The following is a 17,255-nucleotide window of genomic DNA, read 5'->3' on the forward strand; positions in this document are numbered from 1 at the left end:
TTTTTCACAACAGAAATGTATTTACTTTTATAATCAGCTCCCCTTTACCCCGCGAAAATCGGAAAGTGAGCTAATTAAACCAGTATTACTAAAATGAAACCTGGTTATTAGAAAGAAGGTTAGAAGTTCACTCCGGTAACAAGACATACAATGGTTTTTGTGCTGACTTGTCCTTACAACAATTAATCATTTTAAAAACTGACAAAATTAAATTTAAATATTAGCTTTTTCTAGAGAGAATAAAATTATCTTTAATTTTATAGTTAAAAGAATTAACCACAACCAGCTTAGCTACTTTTTCCAGCGGCAGGAGGAGGAGCACACAGTAAGGCCAAATCATATGTGGATCTGAAGTATATTTTTCTGCTAATCTCAAAACAAAATATTTGCTCTTTGCTACTGAGTTCAGCACAAAATTCTAGTAGAATCACTTAAAAATTTCCTTCTGGTTTTGGCAAAATTTCAATTTCTCACTTAGGCTTTAAGCTCAGGTTTGAGCTAAAAAAATTATATTTGTTAAATATGTAATTAGTAAAGTATATTTTATGACCCAAATACTTTTACAAGTAATATCTTCCTTATTTGGAATTTCAGAGAAATGTATAAATTAGTTCTAGAAGCTTGGAAGGTATATTGTAAGCCCATTTCCTGCTTTAAAAAACTTTAAGACACAAAAAACACCCGATATTCCTACTTCAGAAACAACTGAATCTATCATTTACACTCTTCTTTAGACTTTTATTTCCTTTTTACCTGTGGTTGCAGCAATCCTGGCTTCTATTTCAGACATGTCAGCACTCATCCTCTTGCCCTCGGAGGTTGGGGGCAAGCTCTCTATGCTGCTCCCACGGGAAGCTCCCATACTTAAACGTCCAGATTCACTCTGTTAAAATTACAGGTCAATTTGAATTACTGAAACTCTTTAGATTTAAAATCCTGGGCAGCCTAGAATGAGGAAGATACCAACCAGTACTGTTATGGATTCTATTCGGTTCTGAAAGAAAAGGGAAGTTTTCAGGAACAGCGAACAACAGGGCTGAGTAAGAGCAAGCTGTGATACTGGGCTTTAGAATAGGGCAGTCACTGGAGTTTACAGTTAAATGCTCCAATTATCAGTTAACCTAAAGCCTCAGGCAACATGAATAAAATCACACCTTAAAAACATTTTAAACCAGTAACAGAAAATATAATAATATATCTGAACAACATGAAATTTAGGACAATTTAGGACGATTCGTTTTAACTGGATGTTACAGCTAAAAGATAGCTATTTTACATTATTAACCATCAACCATTAAAGTCAGGGATTACCATAGGGAAGGAGTTGAACAGTTGGCAAAGGTGGTAATCATAAGAAGGAAAAACAATTTGTGGGTAATAAATGGTAGGAGAATATCATTACATATCTCCACGCTTAAGCTTATCTATCTGTTTTAGGAAGAAGATTCAAGATTTGTATAATGGAAGATAGCAAATAATTTCAGTTATGACAACTGGTAAGGTTACCATATGAGTTTACTTTGAGTAACAAAACAAACCTGTTGCTTTGCCTGATTTTTCAGCAATTTTGATTCTAAGCGTTTAATAGTGTCGTTTGTGGAAGGAACTTGCTCCATATTAGTGTCACTTTTATTACTTGTATTTGTAGAAGCGATGTCCATGAATGACCCTACGAAAGCAGAAACATTTATGAGTACAGGTTGGAAATAATACAGATGCTTCAATCAATAATATGTAACAAATTCTTTTCTAAATTAGCAAGACATGAATAGAAATAAGACTTTTCAAGCTAATGGACAAAGATGACTTGAAGGTTCTTAGCCTGAGCTAGGAGAGCAAAGTGGTTATTAATCAAGATGGGGAAGACCACAGGAAGAGTGAGTCTGAAGGGAGTACCAGGAGTTTAGTTTAAAAAATAAGTTTAAGTTCCTGTTAGATATAAAGTAAGTAGCTGGAGATGCAGATGGAGTTCAGGTCTGAAATGGAGCAAAACATCAACAAATAATATATAGAGCTATGAGATTAGAAGAGATTATCAAGTAAAGCAGTGTAGTTAGATCAGCGAAGAGGCCAAATGACTGAGCTCTGGTCACTCTAACACCTATAGGCTGGGAAAATGAGAAATAACTAGCCAAGGAAACCATCAGAACAGTGGCCACAGATACAAAACCTAGGCGATTATAGTATCCTGGAGACCAACTAAAGAAAGTGCTTTAATAAACTGTCAAATGTCACTGACAATCAAAAAAGATGAGTACTGATAATCACCTACTTAGATTTAGTAATGTAAAGATAACTGGTAACCTTGACAAGAGTAATTCTGGAGTAGTGATATAACAAAGGCCTGAATGGAGTGGGCACAAGAGAGAATGGGAAGAAAAAAGCTAGAGAATGCAAATACAAACTATAATGCTCTGGGAATGATCCCAACAGAAAGGCTAAAATGGATGACGCAAGAGCTAGTGGGAAGAATTGCTGGGGAGAGTAGATGGGATTTAACACACAAATAGATAGGCTTGCCTTTAGCTAGATGCAAGGACAGTTCAGCCACAAGTAACAAAAGAGAATGTAGAGTAGTTGGGCATAGACAATGATACAAGTAAATGGGCAGATGTAGTGAAGGAGCTTATGGAAGCTATCTTCTGATTACTTTTTATTTTTTTTCAGAGAAACAGTAAACAAGGTCGGCTGAAAGTGAAGATTGGGGAGGTATTCCAAGTTTGAGAAGAGAGGCTAAAGTATAAAGTTAAGTCATTTGGAAGAGGCGAGATGGACTAAAACATGTCTAGCAGCACTAAATAGGCATTTGAGGATAGTAAACATGTGCCACCTCTAGGCACATTCAGTTACACTAATGTAGGCAAGGAGTAAACTGAGTGTCAAATTTAATCAGGCTTCTGGTTTAGCCAAGCAAGTTTGTGACAAGGACTAGAAGGCTGAGGACTGTTCCCAATGGAATTATAATAACTGCCTGGAATTAAGAGAGAGGAAGTACCTAGGTCAGTGAAAAGGTAAAAGGATAAAGGACTAAAGGTCATAGTATAAAAATGAGGAGAGGGTTGAAGGTAGTAAGTAACAGAAGCAAAATATGAAATTTTAGTTCCCTTTAAAATTCAGAGTAACTCAATGTACGATATCCAATCTTTTACATGTAACTTTGCAAGAATTCCAAGACTTGGAAGCAGGTTTCAATAACTCTTGAATTTGGGTAGCTTCATGAAGAATGATGCACCTGGAAACTCAAACTGCAGTCAATCGTATGAAATGAAATTAAAATGCAAATGGGGACATTGTTTATTGCTCCTTGATTATAATTTCATGGGAGAGACACTAAGAAATTAGGTTATTACTCTTCCAATCTACTTACCTGTACTGGTAGCAGAGTTGCTCTGTCCTTCATCTGAATACTGACAAGGATATTGTAATGGCTCATCTGCTCCTGGAAAGTACTATATATAATAAAAGTAAATCCAATTTAAAATTTCTTCGACATAAGCTAAAATCTGTAAAAATTAACTTGGCAAGTACATCCGAATTATTTCACTGTCATAGGGTCTAAATGTAGTATACCCTATGGCATATACTGAATTTGTAGATAACTAAGTTTTTGATTTTAAAAAGATGACAGTAATGTGCTACTTTGATTTTTAAGTGTGATTAATGTCATGTATTACCTAAGTATTTTACACAGAGCCTACAGTCTTGAAGAAAACAGCAAATGTTTCTCTAAAGGAACATATGAAATAGCATCACTCCTCATAATTATAAGAAATATATTTATGTTCTCATAGTAGTGATGTAAACTACCAAACTGTTGAAAAGGTTGTTAGCCTGACAACTAAGACTGGTATGCCATAGAATAATTGTCAAAAATATTTAATATTTTAAACATAAAAGATAAATTATGGATATTACTCTGTGAACTAGAAATATATTAGATATAATTGCTGGACAAATATAAGAATTTAGGGAAAAAATATATATTTTTTAAATTAAAGCACATATTGAGCACAATTAAAATTTGAACAATTCATACACCCCCATGTTTTAAGATATCTAAGTTGTTTTCTTATGAAGAAATCTTTATGGCCTGGGATTCTATATACAGCTGGTACCCAAATATGATGGTAAACTTTAATCAGATTAGGTCAAGCTGATTTATCTAAATTATTTTCAATAGAATGAACAAACTAAATCCTTGGCCATTTAGGAAATTGAAAGAGCAAATTGTTCTGAGATTCAGGTACTTTCACAAATAATTAACTTTTTAAAGTTAAGGTACTACTTGACAGGTTTTGGTAGTGCACTGAAAAACAGAGGCCTAAAATTATTCAAATAATTCTAAAAGTGTGTTTGATATATAGACTTGGAAATCTGGATAATCCTTTAAAAGGGTTGTTTGTTCTAAATTTAAAAATCCTATAAATCCTAGAAGAGAGTTTAACTTTTTAATGCCAAATGAAAAGCGGAAAATATGTAATGAAAAACCAAAAGGTATAAATCATTTAAATAAATGTGTCTGGGAGTGCAACCTCTCTATTACCCTACATAAATGACTGCTTAATGAAGAGCTGTACTAAAGAAAATTTAAAATTTAGTTTAGCAAGTATAAGAATCATATAATTCCTAAGTCCTGTAAAGGCTTTAGTGATCACCTAATTCAGCTTCTCTCACATTACAGATGAGCAACAGGCAAGCTCAGAAACAAATACATTTATTTATCCATGAAATTAAGACTGAAAAAAAAAGCAAGTCCGAAAACCTAGTCTAGCCACTTTTCCATAATTAAGAACTGGCCTTTTTTTTTTTTTTTTCAAAATGATATGTCTTCTTCTGATTATATGAGTAATAAATGCCCATTCTAACTTGGAAAATACAGAAAAGTACAAAGCAGAAAATAACGATAATATCCCTTTACTTTAAAACTCCATTTAAACTTAGTATACATCGTATTTCCCTAAACCCAAAGCCCCTCAAAAAAAGGATTATACCCGCATCAAGTGAGTCATTATTTTCACGATTTCCTCCATTGAAGGGCGTTGAGAAGGATCTTTAGACCAACATCGCGTCATCAGACTCTCAATGGGCTTAGGTAAATTTTTGATCAGTGGTGGTCGAGTACCTATAATTAAAAATTAGAGAGGGGAGAAAATGTATTTACTCAAAGAATGCTGTAAGCTTTTTATATGTATTTCTAAGCAGTATTTTATACACCTTATAACTTAAGTGATAAAAGTACAAAAAAATTTGTTGTTCTTTAGGTGTTAACATGAAGCTACACCTTTTGAAAAGTTAAATTAAAAATTTTAAGTACAGTATGGTAAGACTGAAAATTAAAAATATTTCATTTGTTATAAACATTCTTTTAAAAAATAATGCCTTAATGTTTTGTTATTAAGGAAAAAAAACTGAGGCAATTCTATTTGAACTAGATTTTCAGATTAATTGCAAAAACTTCCTTAATCAGTAGAGCCAACAGAACCCCTCAGCCTGGTGCATGGGCTAGGACCACTTCCAGCCTTGCCCTGCCTGACTCTGGGGTTGTGGTAGCAAAATGTGGTAGGAAAGTATTTTGGTAACAAAGAGTTGTATGTTAATGTTAAGGATAAATGGTCTTCCTTAGGGGAGAAACACTTTTCCAAAGAGGAAATACGCAAAATATATTAAAGAAAAATGTCTTTTCACAAACCATTATGAACAGCCCACATGATACGGAAAGCTGGGCCACCAATCTCATCAAAGGGTTTCCGACGTGTTATTACTTCCCAAAGGATAATACCCCAGCTGAAGACATCACATTTTTCACTGTAATTGCTACCTAGAAAAAAAGGTAGTATAATTTCAAGATATTTTTTCCACATGACTTACAGAAACAACTATTTTCATAAATTTTAAGAATGAACATCATGCACTCAAACGTGTAGAGCTGAGAAATAACTTTCTGAAGTTCCTTAAATCTTGGCAACAGATACATTTTAAAAAATGAAGTAATAATAATGAACTAGAAAATCTACTTTAGAAAGTTGGTCCTTTTCTACTTTTTTTATCAAGAGTCACAGGCCTTATCTTTTATTTATTTTGACTTATACTTTCTCTGAGATGATGAAGCATTTGTACATTCCCTTCTATAATGTTTTAATCTTAAATTTTCTTCCCCCATTCTCTTGATGGAAAGAATTATTATCAAAGCTGAAGAAACTTCTAATTTAGTGTTAAGATTTTCTTTTCAACATCTGGTGAGATAAAGTTCTTAATTTGCAAACTTAAAAAATAAATTGTAAACAGTGAAAGTTATGGATAACAAATTTATAGTAAACAGATTATGCAGTAAAATTTGTAGGATTTATAAATTGGTGGTGAATAATCACAATAGCCACCCCTAAAACCTCAAGCAACCCACTATAAAGACAATTACATAAGTACTTAATATATATACTACACATGTACTTAGCAGTGAACTGTAAGCATTAAATTACAATGTCATTACAATCTAATTTGGGCTATAGGTATTGATATCTTTCAGAAACAAAAAAAATCTACATAGCCTAACAGTCTGAGCTTTGTTACTCTATACTATTAATAATAACTGATTTCTGGGTTCCTTTGTATAAACAAATCTTTTTGCTCTTTATTCTACAGGAATACTATTATTTAAACTCATAGAAAGGTGTATTAAACAATACCAATTATATGTATTCTGTATATAAGCCTGAAAATAGGAAGGCATTATTTAATTTAACCCTTGCTTGTCCACTAATTTTTAAATAGAATTTTATGGCAAAACTGGTCCACTCAAGTGACCAGTTGCATAGCAAATTTTCCTCTTGGATGGCTAAAAGCAAACAAAAAATTTCAAATTCATAAAAAACAAAAACAAAAAAAACCCTTTAATCAGAATCTGATTATTGAACATATTGAATTTTACAGGCATTCATACATCCTAACATACAAATCAAACATCTTCAGTTCAACTTTTCTCACTTAAAAGACAATTTGATGTTTTTATATAGAAACCCTAGCATGAAATTTATGGATCACTCTTATAGAACTTGTGTGAGATGTGAACATGTAAAAAGAAAGTAAACATAAGCTTATCTTTTACTTGTTCTTAGTACCATATTTTTGCCTACTTTCATTCTCATTAAAGCATGCTCATTTAAACTTTAGACTATCAATTTTTAGTTGCCAGGAAACAAACACAAAAACATAGTTGATTCCTGTTATTCCTGATATTTAGTTCTATAGTTGCTGTGAACATTGAATCAATGAACACTGAATCATTTGCTCCTAGAAGAAACAAAGGGTTAGTTTCCTGCAAGCCTCTTCATTTTTGCCAACTGATGTGTTTCTGTTTAAAACACTTTATTTTATATTGTTGATTCGTTAATTGAACTCATGGCCATTCGTTAATATTGAACTTATGCCTGAATGAAGATTAGTATTTTCTTGGAAGATACATCACAGCCTTCTTATACTTAGAAACACTAGAAAGCACTTCAATTCTTCTCTTGGTGGCCATTGTAAACAGTGAAATCACCAATAAAAAACAAAAAGTGAAAAATAATGTGGCTTTGAATAGATGACAAAAAAACAACACAGTTTGAGAGCTAAAATGAGGAAGAGCATTACTTTGTTCGACCTCAGCTGAGAACGTGCGTTGGACGACTCAAAATTTTTCCCTGCTCTATGTGTGTCTGTAAACAACCATGAACATTGGTTTTAAGTTTACAAATAGGTGATTTTGTAATTATAGAATCTGAGACTGAGGATCAACTGTACATATCCTTAAACATGCATAGAAGGTGCTAGACCACTTAAATCTTGCTATGATTTAAGATCTAAGGTTATATTTAGTAATAACTCCTTAGACTTCAGTTTATACCTAGCAATTATGCACTATGTAGAAATAAAACCATGAAAACAGGATGAAGTCATAAACACACATTGGATTGTATAGAGTAATAAGGCAGATTATCAATCATATCATGTTTCTGTCATTTTACCTTCAAAAACTTCAGGTGCCATCCAAGCAGCACTCCCCTTATTATTGGTCATGTGTGTCTGAATGTCACAGGCTGTACCAAAATCACAGATTTTTAAAACTGTACCCCCTGCGACCAGCAGCAAGCTGTTAAAAAAAGAATCAAAGAGTATAAGATTAATATTTGAGTCTACAATAAAAAAAGAGACATTTGTGGAAACAGAAAGGGTTAAGCAAAATGTCACCATTCAATTTCTGTGATATGTTATCTGGTCATTATAACAGCTTAATAGTTCAGAGGAATATTAACTATTCTTCAAAATAGTAATAGCAAAAATCAATTGACCTTAACCTATTTCTCTGAGGAAGTCTGCTAGACTCACATTTTGATGCCTCTGCCTCTATCTCCATAATTTTTCCTACTATAGTTCTCTTTGGGCCAAATTAAAACATGGGGTTTAAAAAACTTCTAGTAAGTCAACATTATAACGTCCTGAAATGTGAGTAGATGAATATGAATACCTTCACAAATCACTTGCTCCTAAACTTAATCTACCTCTTCCAGTGTTTTTCAAGCTGCAGTAGAAACCCAGTCATAAAACCTAAATCATAAAAACCTAGATCATAAATCTGGAAAACTAGATCACAAAACTATAAGAGCATTCGGTAGACTATAAGAGCACCTTAAAAAATGTAAACTATCAAAATGCATTATAAATAGTAAGATTAAATATTGTTTCATGAAAGTTCTGTTTCAGTTCTATACACATTAATATGAACACACATTATAGACTGTGATTTCATATTCTGGATCATCATCTAAAAGTTTTTATATTAACATTCATATTAACCTTATGGTGAACAGAAATGAGAGTCTTTAGTTTAGCTTAATGTAGAAGACTGGTTAGCTGTTCACTAAGCCCATTTCTTCTCCCTCCTGGGCATATAAGATAACATTTCCAAGCCTTCTGAGTAGTTAGATGTGGCTATATGACCACTCTAGCCAATGGAATATGGTCGGAAGCAATGTACTCACTTCCAGGCCTGGCCTATAAGTCCTTTTCCTTTCCCCATATGCTACCAAATGCAGAGAATTATGAACTATAAGGAGCCTGGGATTCTGAACCACCATGTGAAAAACTGCCAACCAGTCAGGTACATTCACCTTGGAGTTCATGAGTGAAACAAAAAACCCCAGTACTTTCTTAAGACATTAAATTTCAGAGCTTATCTATCACGACAGTGTTACTCTAACCAATATAAGAAAATAGTATCAAAGTGGGTGGTGCTATAACAAAAATCTAATATATTTGGTATTGGCTTAGTAGTAGGCAGCATGAAAAATGAAATTAGAGGCTGGAAACTCACTGATTGTCCTGTTTCTTTTCTGTCATGTGTGTCTGTGTGTGCGTTGGGAGGGGGAGGAAGAGGGTGACAGATAACTTATCTTTTTAATTCATTTGTCTAGAGACTGAGAGGAGCCACATCCAGACCAGTTGGAGAGGACTACACATCATCCAGAGATCCTGGACCATGAGCTGGATGGTTATTGGAAGAGCCTTTGGGGTGTTTAATTGGCAAAGGCAGTGAGTAGTTCTACCTGTGTTAAGAGAATATAAGATCTTGGGTGACCAAAAGGTAGATATGGTTGGGACTGGATAGCTGCTTACCAAACCCATCCCTCCTTCTTCTAGAGAATAAGACATTTCCCAATCTCTCTTACAGGTAGGTGTGGCTAAGACTGAGTTGTGGCCACTGGTATGTGGGTAGGAGACCCATGGCTCACTTCTAGTCCTGGCTCAAAAAACCTCCTGTACATGGTTCTCCATTCTCTTTCTTTTATCTCCTGGTCCCCAAAGTACAAGATGGAGGGAGCCTAAATAGGTCCTTAAATAACCACATAGAAAGTCATCTGTTTTGAATTTCGCATGACTAAGAAATAAATTTTTATGGTGATAAATCTTGTACTGTACTAGAGTTAAAACAACTAATGGGCCAAGGTACTAAGATTCCCTTAGTAACTCATAGTCTTGGATTTTTCATATACCAATGTAACTTGCTACTCTTATAGGAAATAAAATATATGAAGCATTCTGAAATTATAAAAAGGACTGTGGAAGTAAAGGATATTTTTTATAAGCTTATTATTAAACTTAATTATACATTTAAAAATGTTTACCTAAAAGGATTATAGGCACATAAGTTATTCTGCAAACTGGTAGAAATCATTATTTTGAATTCCCTCCGGCAATCTCCCCTTACATGCAAAAAAGATATTGTTTTGTATAGGCAATGTTTAATGTATGTTTACTAATTTTGTTTCGCCATTTTTTCTTGAATCTTATATTTGCGTTACGTAATCATTTTATTTTTCCCAAAATACTTTTAATGAAGGTCTACTATAGAGAATTCTCTCAGGTTTTGTTTTAAAATGTCTGTAATTTGTAGCCCCCTCAAAAATAATTTAGGGTAGACACACAATTCTTGGTAGTTAGCTATTTTTCTTCAGCTCTTTGAAGTTATGATTCTAGTCTTCTAGCTTCCATTGTTGGTGCTGGAAAGTATACTTCAGTCTAACTATGAAACCCGTTTAAGAGCTTTTCTGTTTAGCCGATTTAAAAACCTCTCCTGTTTTTGTTCTTCTGTAGCCTCATTATGGTGTGTCACAGGGTAGGTTTCTTTTCATTTATCCTAGTAAGAATTCACATCTTTTATCTAGAAAATTCTTGGCCAATGTCTCTTGAATTGAAAAGTTTCTCCCTATTCTATTTACTTCTACTGCAGTTTTAATTATGTTGTCTTTCCTTTCCTTTTGTAGATGTTCCTTAACATATCATTTTTCTCATTTATTTGTGTGCACTGCATTCTGGGTAGTTGCAGATATATCTTACAGCTCACTAATTCTCTTGTCACCTATTTCATATCTGCTATTTAAAAATTTTAATTATTTCTAAATGTTTTATTTAGTTCTTTTAGTCATTCTGATAGTTTTCATTCTTTGCACATTTTAATTTATTTCTGTAAAAAATTTAAGCATATATATCTTATACTCCATTATCTGGTAATTCCAAATATTTGGAGTCTCAAAATTGAGGGCTTAATTCTGCTTTGCGTTATTTCTGCTGATTTTCACTCATGGTACCTTGCATCTTATGAGTGTGATATTTTTTACTGTAGCTTCATATTTGATTATTCTTAATCTGGAATAATTCTAAAGGCATGGATTGAAAGCATATAACTTTCAAATGGAGTTTCAATCATTCTTAGTGCCCTCAAACACTACCAATCTCAAAGCACTTTTAACCTGTCTTGTTGGAGTTTTCCTGATTGTGTAAGTAAGGCAAATTTAAATTCGTAATAGCATGAAGGGACCCTCGGTTAAGAAATACAAGTTTATGTAGTCATAAAAGTGATTTTTTTCCCCTCTAGCTCGCTTTTCTTTGAGCTGTGCCCTCCAAAGATACCACTCTTAAGCAGAAGTCTCATCTCTGGTACCTCATCTAGTGTGGAACAAAGAATATGAGCCATTTAAACCTGGGGCTCTTCATTCTATATCCTGGCAGAGGCTACAGTAAAGCCCTTGGCTTCCATGCTTGCTTCCTAAATTTAGGGTTCAATTCTCATAATTTTTTGCCCTGAAGTTTTCCTTTATTTTTTTGTAAGATCACCTAATATGCAAAAGGATATCTGTTGTAATATGCAATATTGGTTTTTCAGTTTATCTGTTTTGCCATTTTATTGGAGTGTCAACATCCTTATCACGTGAGCATAAGAATCCAAACCACGTTTCTACACAATCCCTTTGAACACACAGAGGATGTTAGAACTTAAATGTATACATATCATGGCTTAAATATATGTGTTTCTCAAACTAGGGTATAAAACCTTGCCAGTATAGCAGTGTATGCTAAAATAAGTGGCAAGGAGCCTGAATAATAAAAGAGCCCCATGTTAAGGCTAGCACATCTCCCTGGACCATCACTTTTACTCAGTTGTAACTGCTTTTACCATCCTAACATTCACTTTAAAAGAAATTGCATAATATATAAAACTGAATGAAAAATTTGTACGTAACTTTCCTTAAGAAGGCTTTTTTTGGCTTTACCCTTACTCTCAGACCTACTGAAGTTATATTATATCATAACTTTGTTCTGAGAGGGTGGGAAAGTTTGAGAAGCACCGATTTAGGGCGTTAAAAACTTTACAGACTCTCAAAATGTCAAATAATTCAGTAGCAATTGTATTTTTTAAAAACAGCTCTATAAATCAAGTCTTCTAAGTCTAAGAGTGCTCATAAGGCCAAGAATAGTTTCTATTTTAAGCATCCACTTGACTTAAGAGGTAATAAAAAATATTATTTATCCATCAAAAATAAAGATATAAATATCTATCTATAGATAGATATGAAAAGTTGTCTATGTAAGGAAAAAAACATTATGTATGGTATAACCCACGCATAATTAAAAACAAAACATTGGTTACCTTTGGGGAGTGAAAATGGGAGGCAGGAAAGACTTTATATTTTTTATACTATCATGAACATGTATTATTTTAAAAATAACAATTTAAAGAAAATAAAATGAGCCAATATAGAAGAAAAAATTGTCTTTATTTTAAATGTCTTTATTTTGAAGATACTTTTAAAATGTTCAAATCCGAAATCATTTTTATATTTAGAACATGTATATGAGGGAGGAATGTAACTCTATTATGGTTAAAAATGACCTAATAAAAGATTTCCAGGAAATTTTCTGCAATTAAGATTCTGACTTTCCTAGGTATGATAAAACTCAAGTATTATCACCAAGTACCATACTCTTACTTAGCCTTTCCTCTCTATGACAAACAGAAATAAAGATGGGCAATATAATTTGCATCATCACACTGTAGTAATACTTAACAGTAGTACACGGGAATTCATTATACGTACAAATTTTATAAATTCTTTGTATATAATTTTGTGCTAAAACTCTAAGTGGAGAGATTATTCAGAAAATTAGTTTTCTTTTAGTCCAACATGACCAAGATAAGCCAGATAACGACTCACATCTCCATAATGCCACAATCATTTCAATAATAATTTAAGTAGAAAGAACACTAAATATAATTTACTTTTTTAATGACTTCAACAATTCCATCCTCCCCCACCCCCGCCATTTCACTGTTCTTGTTGAAATCCTTACTACTCTTTCTCAAATTAAGAACATTTTAACTGGTTTCCATGTTTCATCCTGGTACTCTCAAGATATCACAATAATTCTTCTGAATGACTTCATTACTATTACAATTAGTATTCCTTAATTCATAAGACTAATAGTTCACCAGCCCTGAACATGACATTCAAAGCTCACTGCAATTAGAAACTAAATTATCTTTGTAGGCCTAATTTCACTGAATTAGGATCAAAAACATATTTTTATTTCTGAAGTACATGTAAATGAACTTGCAAAAGATGAATAAGAACACAAGCACAATTTGATACTATATAAAACACCAAATTATCAGATGCCTTCTTTATGTTATTTTGAGGAACACTTTCTGACCATAGGATCTATGTTTTCCAGTGATAAGATTTAGCATGTTTGCTTGTATATACAAATGTACATGAAACATAGTCATTTCAAAGAATTTTCACTTCCCCGGTAGATTCTGAAAAAAACAATTCTATTTCTAAAGCCCAATTTGTATTCTGGGTACCCCAAAGATGATTTATAACACAACAGAAACAAATGACCTAGATCAGACTTCTTATAAATATGTTAATAGTATTTATTACCAAAAGGAGAATTCCTATTTACACATGATTTTCAGTAGGACATATCTGGTTTGCCTAAACAGACTGGTTAAGTAAAATTTAGATCCTAAAATTTATGGATTTATGCAACACGGTTAGAGGGAGAATGGAGTCTTTTAAGCTATGTAATTATAAAACATAAAAGATGTTAGAAAACTGAAATGATTTTCTTTGTGGGGTATTTTCCTTTATGTTATTTAATCAGTACTTAGTTATTCCAAAGCCAAAATATGCTGTAATACAGAAGATAAGGAACACTTTAGGGAGTTGCATCTGGCTGGTTCCTCCAGAAAAAGAATGCTTTGTCTGTGCCTAATGCTTGCCTGTATCCTTTGAATCATTAGTCAATTTGTTGCTTGATAAGAACTATGATTTTCAAGATTTTGCTTTGATAATTCAACTGTGTGTTAATACAGGGGGAAGGAAGATTCAATCTCTGTAACCAGGAAAAAAATAAAAGACTAAGTGACTTCTTCACTAGTCAAGATCGGCAGCTAAGACAACAGCCTCAGGAGTCAAGTTAAAAAAACAAAAGTGTCATGAGGCTGGTGCTTAAATATTATTTGACCAGGGACTTGGGGAAAGAGAAATCAGTTTAAGCCTGGAGTAGAAATAAGGTATACTAGTGAGAACAGTGATTCCAAGAGTTGGAACCTATGTAGAGTATGTAAGATTAGACGTGAAGGTGACAAGTTATTCCCTAAAGGGACATTTTAATGCTTTAAAGCAGTATAGAGAGAATGGACTACCTGAGACTAATTTCCTAAGGAAAATCTCTTATCTGAGGACTAAGGTGGTTGCCAGTGATGCAGGTTGTCGGGGAGGACATGTGGGGACTTTTTTACTCTGTAACAGTTGAATAAAGAAAAAAAAATTAGAAAAGAGAAACGTGTCATATGTTTTCTTTGAGCTCATACACAATAAAAAAAATTTTTTTTGCCTTGTATAATATTATTTATTTAGGGAATTCTGAAGTTCTTTCAAAGTTCCAGGGTCTTCAATATAAAGAAATCCAGAATATTTTCATAGTCTACCCAGATAACAGAAGTGCCCTTTTGCTTTCTTCTGAAAGGTAAATAATAACTACTCTGTACATTTTTGTAGAATGCCTACTATGTGGGGACATTGTGCTAGCTGTTAAGGATGAAGTATGGAACAAGATGAACTTGTCTCTGTTCTCATGGCATTATCTAGCCAACAATATAAACTACAGGCACAAAATAAGAGGCTAAAAATGTGAATCTAAGGTAGGAGTTATTAAACTTAAAAACTCAACTAAAATAAAAACCCACTAAAGAAAACATAAAATGCAAGCTTAGTTAAATGACTAAATGATGAAAGTGATTAAAAATAAACACTCCCGAGCCAGCCAAAAGAGAAGACAAAAGAGAAATACTCATGTTTAACAATTAGCTTGAATTAGGGATCTGGAGGAGGGTGGGAGAAGACAGACAGACACCAACCACATTATTAGAACTTACTTTGGTGGTTTCAGGTCCCTGTGAATTAGAGCTTTGGGTTGCATGCTGTGAAGATAAGCCACTCCTTGGGAACACTGTAAACACCAACTCATAGCGTGGGCAGCTGTATAATATGGCAATGGTTCAGCACCATGTAGCACTGCAAAAGAAAGGTACAAACTAAAAAGAACTTTATTGCATATAACAAAAGACACGGAATGAATGTAAGCACTATCAGAACACATGACTGGGTATTTTTTACACATGCTCCCATCAGTCCTTTGAATTTTTTTCTTAAAAAAAAAAAAAAAAAGGAAATATCTAATAATTTCAAATGGCTAACTAACATATAAGTACCTAAAATTTAATGTTATACATATATTCAAGTAAAATATACTTTACCACACTTGTTCTTGTTAATAGATGCAGTCTTTCACACAATTATAAGCAATATGATGGCACACCTCTAAAAGATACTTAGTACAGAACAAAATAACATGTATCAAGCTGTTTACCATTACGCTTTCTCTAACAGCTAAGAAAAGAAATAGTTCATCCAAATAAAAAGGTACCCATTAACAACGATGAACACATGGGCACTAAAGTTTATATAAAATAATGTTAATTTAAAAAATAAAATGCAGCTATTTTATATAAATGGTACAACAAAAGACAATACATTTACATATATGGTTGGTGTTTCTTAGAGTGAAATTGCTCTGCTCTGTAAAGGTAACCAGTTAATGACACACAGTGTTCTTTCATTGTTATAATTAAAGTGTTCTGTGAAGTGAGTTTTCACAATTTTATTTTTGAAAAGAAAGCAAAACAAAGTAGAATGAAATGGAAGTATGGTTAAAGAGTTCTAAAATTAGGAGGCTCAACACTAAGAGGCAAATGAAAAAATATTAAAGTAAGAAGATGTATTAAAATCTATTTAAAAAGCAAATTTTACTTTAAATACTTTTAACATTATGAAAAGTACCATCAATTTAAAAGAATGACTGATAGACTTCCAAATTTTACGTACTAATGTTATAACACCTTGTATTTTTATTTTTAATCTTTAGCAGATTTCTTTTTTTTTTTAATTATCTCCTTTTGGGACTCTGAAGGTAAATTGTGAGGACCATTAAGTAACTTAGAGTTTATATTAAAAGCTTTTCAATTGTTTTACTCTACTAGATAAAGACAGGTCTAATAACACTCACCATTATATAAAGAGCCCCCTTCAGCATATTCCATCACAAGACACACCTAAAGGAAACATATGCCAGAATAATTAACAAATGACAGCATCTTATGGGACTTGAAAAATAACTTAGTTCAACTGATTTCATAAATGCATTAAAAATCATACTTTTGGCCCCTACTACGTTAATGGCACTGAGGGTGGGGGGAGATGTCTACAATCTAAGACTTTGTCTTCTAGGGGACCCACTGTCTAAGAGTATAGATGTATGTGAAAACACAATATATCTTCGGGGACTTTCTCCAGAGTTAATGAGTAGGTGCTATCACAAAATAGCATAAGCCTCATAAGATGAAGTTACTGGATAAGAACACCTAGGACAACTCCTTCAAAATAATGTGTCCCTAACAGAGTAGAAACAAACACATAATGTACAATTTTTTCAGAAATAATATAACTTCAAAATAGCTTCATAAACTACACACCTACATACATCTGTCATGTCATTTCTTATAGACAGGAGACAATGCCAAAGTGACAAACTTACTGGATTCAAGCAGGCGCCATATAGTTTCACAATATTAGGATGGTTCACACGGGATAACTGTCGAAGCTGTAACAAATTAAGGTTTCTTTTAAAAAGTGCTAACTTTCGAGGAACTCATTTCACAGTAGCATTAAAATCTTAGGGTTGTATAAAACATTAATCACTTAAGAATCACTACTTATTATGTAGCAAGCACTGTGGTCAGAAGTGCCTGCTCAGAATGGCACAGAATCTCTACCCTAGAGCTCTCACAGTTTAGTTTGAGAATGGAGATGTAAACA

The 17,255-nt window shown here is 33.1% G+C and overlaps 1 protein-coding gene across 3 annotated transcripts in view; it reads right to left on the reverse strand.

The window, feature by feature from the left end:
- The window catches only part of MAP3K7 (mitogen-activated protein kinase kinase kinase 7), a 59,155-nt gene that overhangs the window by 28,093 nt on the left and 13,807 nt on the right, over positions 1–17,255 (reverse strand). For all 3 annotated transcript variants that reach the window (XR_001596357.2, XM_016140590.2, XM_016140591.2), the window contains exons 3-11: positions 16,975–17,040; positions 16,447–16,492; positions 15,257–15,395; positions 8,004–8,128; positions 5,690–5,818; positions 4,992–5,122; positions 3,368–3,449; positions 1,539–1,669; positions 754–883 (exon numbers count right to left, since the gene is read on the reverse strand). Coding sequence is in view for 2 of the 3 variants with exons in the window: in XM_016140590.2 (XP_015996076.2) it covers positions 754–883; positions 1,539–1,669; positions 3,368–3,449; positions 4,992–5,122; positions 5,690–5,818; positions 8,004–8,128; positions 15,257–15,395; positions 16,447–16,492; positions 16,975–17,040 (979 nt within the window). In the remaining variant the exon portion in view is untranslated. The remainder of the gene's footprint in view (positions 1–753; positions 884–1,538; positions 1,670–3,367; positions 3,450–4,991; positions 5,123–5,689; positions 5,819–8,003; positions 8,129–15,256; positions 15,396–16,446; positions 16,493–16,974; positions 17,041–17,255) is intronic.

The sequence above is a fragment of the Rousettus aegyptiacus genome, unplaced genomic scaffold (genome assembly GCF_014176215.1).
Source record: "Rousettus aegyptiacus isolate mRouAeg1 unplaced genomic scaffold, mRouAeg1.p scaffold_m13_p_1, whole genome shotgun sequence".
In the NCBI taxonomy this organism is placed as follows: Eukaryota; Metazoa; Chordata; class Mammalia; order Chiroptera; family Pteropodidae; genus Rousettus; species Rousettus aegyptiacus.